The sequence below is a fragment of the Herpailurus yagouaroundi genome, unplaced genomic scaffold, assembly GCF_014898765.1.
Source record: "Herpailurus yagouaroundi ecotype Mexico unplaced genomic scaffold, PumYag 159, whole genome shotgun sequence".
In the NCBI taxonomy this organism is placed as follows: Eukaryota; Metazoa; Chordata; class Mammalia; order Carnivora; family Felidae; genus Herpailurus; species Herpailurus yagouaroundi.
Genome location: NW_024412400.1, coordinates 31,966,291 through 31,976,419, shown reverse-complemented (window position 1 = coordinate 31,976,419; position 10,129 = coordinate 31,966,291). Strand labels below are relative to the sequence as shown.

General features: G+C 36.5%; 1 protein-coding gene across 4 annotated transcripts in view; it reads right to left on the bottom strand.

Annotated features, from left to right (window-relative positions):
* Window positions 1-10,129, bottom strand: part of PPP2R3A (protein phosphatase 2 regulatory subunit B''alpha) — a 218,893-nt gene that overhangs the window by 63,411 nt on the left and 145,353 nt on the right. For 3 of the 4 annotated variants that reach the window (XM_040480247.1, XM_040480249.1, XM_040480251.1), the window contains 4 exons: window positions 8,699-8,785; window positions 4,752-4,908; window positions 2,027-2,075; window positions 1,465-1,554 (listed from right to left, as the gene is read on the bottom strand). In XM_040480247.1, coding sequence (XP_040336181.1) covers window positions 1,465-1,554; window positions 2,027-2,075; window positions 4,752-4,908; window positions 8,699-8,785 — 383 coding nt within the window. The remainder of the gene's footprint in view (window positions 1-1,464; window positions 1,555-2,026; window positions 2,076-4,751; window positions 4,909-8,698; window positions 8,786-10,129) is intronic. The other variant, XM_040480250.1, reaches the window with a different exon arrangement.

Here is a 10,129-nt window from a genome sequence, read left to right as displayed (position 1 = left end):
AGAGCACAGGGTGGGGAGAGCAGAGGGAGGGAGGGAGAGGGGGAGAGAGAGGGAGAGAGAGAGAGAGAGAGAGAGAGAGAGAGAGAGAGAGAGAATGAATCTCAAGCAGGTTCCATAATCAGTATGGAGCCCAATGAGGGTCTCATATCCACAACACTGGGATCATGACCTGTGGTGAAATCAAAAGTCGGATGCTCAAGTGAATGAGCCACCCAGGTACCCCTTGGAAAATTTATTTTAATGAAAAAAGTAGTGAGTGTTACAACTGTTTAGCTGCAACTATTGTTTTGGAAAGCAATCCATCAAAATTTTGGAGTGTATGGTAATTAAGACTTAATCCAATGGAGCTAATCTTAATGTCTAACATGTATGTAACAATATATGAAATAGACCATACAATATATACCAACTTTTTTAATAGTGTCTTATTCTGAGTGTTAGAATTAAAATTTATTTTCTTCTGCTTACCCATGTTTTCTAAATTGTCTCTAATGGACAATAAATTATTGTTTGAAATGGAAAACAAAGTTATTTAAAAATAATCTAATAGGCTGCCCAATAAATAGCTTAGATTTCTACTTCACTGAATTCTTTTTTAAAAAATTTTGATGTTTATTTATTTCTGAAAGAAAGAGACAGCGCAAGTGGGGGAGGGACAGAGAGGGAAACATAGAATCCGAAGCAGGCTCCAGACTCTGAGCTGTCAATATAGAGAGCCCGAAGTGGGGCTTGAACTCATGAACCAAGAGATCATGACCTGAGCAGAAGTCAGATGCTTAACCCACTGAGCCACCCAGGTGCCCCACTACCTTCACTGAGCTCTAAACCACATATCCAATATTTAGATAAATACTTCAACCAACATGCACACAGTTGAGTCAGTTATACTAGCAAGGAGCACCAAAAACTATAGCCTCTCCCTCCCTTGGTACTAAGCACAAACTATGTATTGGGTATTGTGTCATTATATAAGCTGGGAATAAAAAGAAGAGAGGGGCCTAGATTTTTGGCTTAAACATGAGACTAGTGGCAAGAAACACACGTGTAAACTCAAAACTACAAATCAAGGTACATTTGAGAGTGCCAAGGAAAGGGAAAGATGATTCTAATTTATCTATACCAGTCATCCACAATTTGCTCTTCTTTCTCTCTCTGATTTATTACTGAACCATCAAGATCATAAAACAACAAAATTCACAATATATATTCCTACATTCTGTATAAAGTAAGTCCTACTTATTCTTCAGAGCCAGCTCACATGTTACTTCACCTTTGTTTCTGGGGGTAAAAATACTTCTCTTGATATTTTATGACTATGGATTCAGTCTAAGAGGGCAGAGAATAAGTCTAATCCACCTTGGTACCCCTACGTCAAGATGGCATCCAATGGATATGCATCATCAATTTTTTAAGCTTTGTTTAAGTGTAAAATGTTACTGGCAAAGGAATGTTAAGAAGTCGTACCTGGTTGGGTTCCTTTTGTCTTCCTCAGAGATCAAAAACCAAACAAAATCTGCATAGCTCATTCTTCCCTCTTTCTGTACTGTTTTTCCCCTGAAGAAAACATATCATTATCAAGTTTCCTGAGCAATTACTCGGATGAATTTAGTAGGATGACAGACTAAGAAATAAAGCAACACCTTCTTTGGAAATTAAGTTAAAAAAATTAGAAGGCTATAACTAAAATTTAAATAAAAAGTAAAAAAAAAATAATTAGAAGGCTGGAAATCTTACAAAGGTTACAAAACCTATCCTGTTTTCAAAGGCCTAGAAGGGTGAAACCAGAAGACATTTGCTGGTATGAAAAAAGAAGTCTGGTTTCTAATTTGAATGCAAATAATCACCAGGATCAAATACCTTTACCTGTACTTAGGTAAAGGATTAATGTCTGTATATAAAGAATTACTGCTGTCTTGTATGAAGCCATGACATACATGTCATACATGACATGTATGAAGCTGTGCTAAAATGAGATTGTTAAAGTATTACCTGTAATTCATTTTTAAACTCAGATGCTTTTTCTTACCTTGTTACTGCCCCAGAAAATATCCTTTCAATAATTCTGTTTGATGAAGCTAAATGTAAATAAGAAAGTACAAAGCTAGTTAGGAACATGTTCCATAAAGGCAATACTTTGGGCAAATTTATTTTCAGTAGCTATGAGCTAAAACATAATAATCTTCTATAACAAGAATATGAATATTTAAATTTTTACTTATGTATAATTTATATTTTTGAAAGTAAGAATTTGAAGTGGCATAATCATTAAAAAAAAAGAATAGGCAAATGATTATGCCTGACAGCTGTGATGTATTAATATAGTTGAGCATCCTAACAACTAAGACAAAAACGTATAGGATTTATATTGATCTTGTATCTAAGACAATTTTCCTCTAAAACAAGACAAATTTTATCCTCGTATTAAATTCAAGGGGAACTGATCAGCAACTCCTAAGATAAGGGACTCTGAGTACAACAATGGAGAATGCTTTCAAGTAGAATTTTATAGAAGATACCTAAACATACCACAAACATACTTTTCATATATTCTTATTCCATAAAAGTCCAGGACATAACATACAATTTTATCTTAAGATAGCATGTTGCTTTTGATCGTAGATCCTAGAGAATCTATAGCAGTGTACCTCATTGTTGGTTCAAAATAACCAAAGCCTTTAGTTTTACCAAAAGGCTATGTCAATAGATCTCAGACCTAGGGATTTGGTGAGGACAGAATCTGTTGTTTTAAGAAGTGCCCCAGGCAATAGCATGTACACTAAAATTTCCAAATAAGTGATGAAGTTATTAGACAGTAGCTATCAGCATCTAATTCTTCTGCACACAGTTAGGTATAGTCAACCTAAAGGTAAAATTAATTTGGCTGAAGAATGTTGGGAATATGGGTGTCAGTAGAGCCATGCCTGGCCACAAAGCTTATATAAGGACCCTCTAGACTTTGGTGAACATTGGTTTATAATAATTTGTACTATACAAACAGAGGGCTGTATAGGAAAGGCATGGACATTTAATCCCAAAGCTAAAGTCTTTTTTACATTTGGAAGGTTTACCCTAAAATTGAAGATCATGTTGTCCCATTTAGGACAGGCTGATGGATTGCCAATTATGTAGTTTTGATGGGCTCTTCATCATGAAGGCTTAGATGCCTACTTATTTGGACATCATCACTTTAATATACCCTCTACTGGATTGTCATGTGTATATATACATTTTGGAACCTAATGAGAATTATGATTGTATCAGCTGGAGAGAGGTTTGTATGACCTCATGTTACACAGATGATCTGGCCACCGGTGATTAGAAGGTACACGGCTAATAAAGCTGACCCGATATGCCTGTGAATATCTCCATCTTTATGCTATTCTGGTGACAGCAAGATTATGACTACTTGAAAAAGGGAGGTATAGTACTAAAATGCTTGTTCATCAATAAGTACATCTGAGTATTTTCTCTTGATACCTGGTTGGCACCTGAGAATAGAGAGGAAGGACTCTTTTTTATATATGGAAAGTTCTATGATACTTAAGATCATATAGAATGAAACTCTTCTTAAGATGCAAACAGTTAATCACAGAGATACCAAATAACAGAAGTGAAATTCAATGTATTTAAGATTTGTACTCTGCTACACCTAAAGGGCTAAAGGCTGATTTAAAATAAATAGCAGTGCCTGAGAAGACATTTCAGAATAGAACAATCTTATGAGAATCTTATGAGACAATCTTATGAGAAAAGAATGAGTCAATGTATCTTGGTGCTTGAGGAAGAATATTTGCAGGTAATAGGTTATAAGTTTACTAACTGGTAAAAATGAAGCAAAATGAGTAGTATCATGTGATGTTTAATATTTTTGTTTTCTGATAAAAGAAAACACACAAAATTCATCTGCGGAGAAAATATCTATTCTGGATCTAAATCCCAAAAGGTAAGTTGTTATTTATTAGTCCTTGAAAACACTGGCATATTATTTCATCCTTGTCTGTTTATAAATACCGTAAAATGGGAAACTTACAGGGTGTACATACACTCTCTTTCAAATAAACTACATAGGAATGGATCTAATTCAACTCATCACTAGAAAATAATCACCACAGAGTGCCTGGGTGGTGCAGTTGGTTAAGCATCCAACTCTCGGCTCAGGTCATAATCTCAAATCTCCTGAGTTTGGGCCCCACAGGGGGCTCTGCACTGACAGTGCAGAACCTGCTTGGAATTCTCTCTCTCCCCTCTGTCTCTCCCCTGCACGTGCTCTCTGTTTCTCTCCTCTCTCTCCCAAAAACTAAAATAAACATACTAATTAATTAAATTAATCAAAGACAATCAAAACAGAGACTCTAATTGCTTATTTACCTTAAGTCCCTTCTCCTACACTTGCCTTCTAAATGAAAAATCAATACCTTCACTCATTCCCACTTAAAAATTCTTGGCTCTTTAAAGAGGACTTGATGGGGCACCTAGGTGGCTCAGTTGGTTGAGTGTCTGACTTCGGCTCAGGGTGTGAGTTCGAACCCCACATCGGGATCTCTGCTGTCAGTGTGGAGCTGGCTTTGGATCCTCTGTCCCCTCCCTCTTTGTACCTCCCCCACTTGCTCTCAAAAATAAATTAAAAAAAAATTTTTTAAAAAGAGGACTTGATTAAAGAATTTAAGAAATGGGAATTTCTCATTCATGTAACAATTCAGACAACTCTTGCCTTCAAAATAGTTAAGTCTTAACAACTATAAAACACTCACCCTGGTCATTATATCGAGATAAATCAGCCTGGCTGATGTAGAGGTCATGATCACTATCTAGCTCCCAGAATTTACAATAAATAACATAGAAATGTTCATAGGAGAAGTAATCTGTGATTTGGTTTATATCTTCCTCTTCTTCCAAAAGGGCTAGAGTCTGAAATAAAGTATGAAGAGAAGGATTAATTTATTTTAAAATTATGAAAACCAGCTTTGGCCATTATATAGAGTCTAATGAAGTTTTATTTTAAATTTAATTAAAATTTTTGGTTTTGGTACTAAACCAGGAACTGTAACAGGCACCCTCATCCTACCTTTAATCAACTGACCAATCTATAAACATTTACAAACTCTATATTATGCTTACCAAAGGGATAGATGCTGTGGAGGATTTAAAAGCAGGGAAAGGGAAGGACTGTTACCAAGGAGACTATATCCTGTCAGAGGTCCCCAAACTAGCAAACCAGAACACACAAGAGGCTGAAATAGATGGTCATGAAATGACATTGCTTTTAACTTTCCAAAATTATGAACACTGGGCATCTCCTCTATTATGTAGAGTGGAAGTCTACATACAGGGTTTGGCTTTGTAATGATATCAAGCTTACTATAAAGGAGACTTATGTATGGTACTGTGCTGATGTGCTGTGGCCTGGTGTGGAAAATATGGGGGATGGAGCTGCAGAGCCCTAGGCTGGAAGTAAACCGGGGTCTCCCCTGATTCACTGTGTACCCTGATGGAAAACACCAGAAACAATAATGCTAAACCCAGGCTTCTTAACAATTCTTACAATTATCATGCAAGCGGGCAGATAAATAGAGATGTTTTCAGAAATGAAAAATTCAGAAAGATACAAGAAACCATAAGGAAACTTAGGAAATAGAAAAAACAAAATGAGATGGCAGAAGTCAGATCAGATATATCAACAATCACAATAAATATAAATGAATAGAGTCTCCATATTAAAGCATTTTCAGATTGAGTATAAAAACCAACCCCCCCCCCAAAAAAACAGATCTAGATATATGCTATCCATAAGAGATAAATAAAATTTAAAAGGAAAGTTAAAAAAAAAGACAAATATTTACTAGCTAAATCTTAACAGCAACAACAAAAAAAACATGTCAATATGATTAGAAAATACAGTGGAATTAAAGGTGAAAAACATTATAAGGAACAAAGATAAATATTTCATAGTGCAAATAGATTACTTCGATAAAAAATTATGTTCCAAAATGTAAATACTGGGAAACCAATATGCCCTGACAAGCTGAGAACATAAATTATGAGACTAAAACTACTTAATGGAAGATTCTGCTGCCAGTAAAAATTATAAAGTCTACACAGAAACAAAGGAAAACCATGACATGGTAAAAGCAAAATATGGTATATAAAATTATACACACTAAGAATATGTAAAATCCATTTAATCTGCACATATATATGAGACAAGAAAAACACATACAAAAATGTTATTAGTTGTATTAGGGTGATAAAACAGGAATTTTTTTTGTTTTCCAAACAAGGCTTGTAATGTTTTGTTTTACAAAATGTTCTTTAACATGTATAAAGCAGAATATGTACATTAAAACAAATCTTGAGAAGCAGCTCTCATTTTAACCTACTGGATTGTCATAAAATGAAAAAGATGACTTCTGCTGTTGGTGAATGTGTGTGAACTAGTACAGGTTTTTGGCAGGATCTATCAGACTGAAAATGTACATACCATTTGATCCAGGATTTTCCCTCCAGTAGTCTATTCTAGAAAATTTTTTTTTTAATTTAATTTTTTAATGTTTATTTTTGAGAGAGACAGAGGGTCAGCGGGGGAGGGGCAGAGACAGAGAGGGAGACACAATCCAAAACAGGCTCTAGGCTCTGAGCTGTCAGCACAGAGCCCAACGTGGGGCTCAAACCATGAGATCATGACCTGAGACAAAGTCGGATGCTTAACCGACTGAGCCACTCAGGCACCCCTATTCTAGAAAGATTCTTAACAGGAGGAAAGTACAGGGATATTCACTGCATCTTTCCAAAGAAAAAATATGAAAATGACTTCAACATCTTCTAAAGGGGAGTATGTAATTTAGTTACGGTAGAACCATACCACAGATTATGCAGAAGAATCATAAAAATGAGATAGATTTATATGAATGGAAATGAAAAGAATGTCAAGATATACCGTTAGTGGAAAAAAACAAATTAACAGAATAATGATCTCATATATTACAAAACCTCGTAACAGTAGCCATACAAAATAAAACTGTATACTTCATGTAAACATACAAGGGAATAAAACCACAGATAATGTGGGTTCCGTCTGGGAAAAGGAATGAAATGGCAGCGTAAAGAGATAAATAGTGACTTCTGCTGGTTATTCTAGATATGTCACGTACTTGAATGCTTCATGAGCATATACATTACGAGCATACATTCATGAATAATGCACTAATAGGAAGAATAAGGAGAGGGGTAGGGGAGAAGGGGAAAAATTAAACCATGTTCTAGGAAGAACATTTGAGTTCCGTTTCCAATTCAATCACTTACTTGCTGTGTGATCTTACCTGTCATTCAACCGTATCTGAGCCTCAAATTTTATCATCAGTTAAAAAAAATATATATTATAATAATGCTAGAAACTATAAACTCTAATGTGCTTCAGGAATGTAAGGGATTATCATCATTCTCAAGGTATGAAGCCTTTTTTATGGAATTACTGCCATTTTGACCCATCCCATATTACCTGCTGAGAGAGGCAGGCACCAGGTGTTCAATAAATATTCACAATCACTGTGATGATTACTATTCATTTTAGAATAAAAAAGGTGTGTATATGTATTATGGGCTGCTCATTTTGCCAAGTCTTCATTACTTTGTCTGTCTCAGATGAAGACATGGAAAAATAAAAGAGTACATAAGGTGGTATTATTACCCTAAGCTTCATTTAGTATGATTCATTGAAAATAAAATATTTCCTTTCAACCATGAACCATTCTTTAGATTAACAGAAGCTTCCACAGTCAGGCACGAAGATTACCTCAGTAAAAGGCTCCCACTAGTGGTCAACACTTTCATAGTAGGTAAAATAAATTAAAAAATTGAATGAAATGTGTCTTTCTTAAAAGAATTTTTAATATTTTTCTCCACTCCAGTAGGAGCTGGATAAAGAGTCATTGTCAAAAGGATCACGTTAAAATCCCTCTATTCCTTTTGCAAGGTCTTTCCTAACCCAGCCTGCCAGGCTGCATCACTGGTCAGTCTCTGCAGAGCCACCAGCCAGTAGACTGTTCCGTTTGAGACTTGAGACACTTTCATGCTTATGGGCCTTTGCTTATACTGCTCCCTCTATCTGGAATCCCCTTCTAATTTTTTATTTTGATAAACTCCCAATATCCTCCAAGGTCAAGATCACATATCAGTCCTGTGAGGCCTTCTATGCATATTTATTATCCATTTCTGTGAAAATTTTCCTCAGGTGTGACTGTGTGCTTTTCTTTTACTCCACATGCCTCGATACAAAAATCTCTGGTTATTCACCTTTGTTACCCCCAACACATCTCAGGTTATCTGATAAATGCTTAATGACTGAAAGTAGTGAAAGTGCTTTGCATGCAGTAAGCGCTCAAATACTTGTTAAATGAACTAATAGTATTATTTAAACTGCTCTTTTTTTAGGTTTATTTATTTTGAGAGAGAGAGAGCATGCATGTGCGAGCAAGCAGGGAAAGGGCAGGGTGGGGGAGAGAGGGGGACAGAGAGCGAGAGCGAGAGTGAGAGCGAGAGAGAAACCCAAGCAGGCCCCATGCTCAGCACAGAGCTCAACATGGGGCTCAGTCCCACGACCGTGAGATCATGACCTGAGCCAGTATCAAGTCTTGGACACTTAACTGAGTCACCCAGGCTCCCCTTAATTGCTTTTATACATGAATTCCAATGAGAGACCTACTTGCAAAAAGTTGCTTTTTCTTATTTCTGTCGAAGTTATTTTTCCACTCCAAGATCTGTTGACTGTGTAGAATATTCTCTGAATAACCTGGTTCCAAAAGGAAAACAAACCAAATAAAAAAATTGAAGATAACTACTACTTTACCAAAAGCCATCTTATGAATGTACCTTGAACAAAAAGCTGTGTTTTGGTTTTCTGATTATGTCAAGCGTAATTTCTAATAAAAATTAACACTGTATTTTAAAAACTAGAACCATGTAATTTACATCTGCCCCTATAATTCCAAGAAGAATAAAAAGATATTCTTTGTTCATAAGTCTGCATTCCAGCTGCCTATATGTCACTTTATTTAACTCTCATCATTGATGCCTGATTCAAGCAGTGCTTACCGGGCTGGATGTTTTGGGAAGGTAAATGAGGTAGGAAATACACACTGGGTTGGCTTAACAATTGGTGGGTCAGAAGAATGGCTCCCAACATAGTCTGATTCAAGAGGGCATTATTCTGGTTATTTTAGCCTTATTCACTAGAATCTTAAAGACTTCCAGTCTTCCAGCCTCTCTCTGGAAACTCAAATACATCTGGGATATCTCCTACCAAGTCCATGCTTGGCCATAAACAATTCTGTTATTAGCTAGGGTTTTATTTATTTATTTATTTATTATTTTTTTTTTTAAATTTTTTTTCAACATTTATTTTTGGGACAGAGAGAGACAGAGCATGAACGGGCGAGGGGCAGAGAGAGGGAGACACAGAATCGGAAACAGGCTCCAGGCTCTGAGCCATCAGCCCAGAGCCCGACGCGGGGCTCGAACTCACGGACCGCGAGATCATGACCTGGTTGAAGTCGGACGCTTAACCGACTGCGCCACCCAGGCGCCCCATTAGCTAGGGTTTTAAAAGAGCTTAACAACAGATGGGAAGCTCTGGAGAAGACCGTGGACAGGACGAGAGAGGAGGGAATGGATTGCAAATGTGTTTGAAATTGACAACGTGTGTGTTGTGGTACAGGAGAGTACTGGAGAAGGAAGACAAAGCTGCCATCCTGGAGGGAGGAGGCCACAGTGTATTCCTAACAATTTTACCTGGGGTTATGCCCACCCATTTAATTTCCCTTTGACTTTTTTTTTTGACTTTTTTTTTTTCTTTTCTCAAAAAAAAAAAAAGGCAGCAAGAGCAACTTGAATAGTTTTTGACACTTTGCCTTTGATTTTGATTGTCAAATAAAACAGAAACCCTGTATCATTGGTGGTTTTATCATGGAAAAGATTAGATCCTTTTTAAAAGTTATTTGGTGCAAGAAGAACAAAAAAGGGAAGACATTTGACATCTACACAAATAGGCATAATGGGGGACTACACCACCATTCCCCTTCTGGATTCTTTAGCAAAGACAGTGATTCTCGAACAGAGCAGGGAAATACCAGCCTCA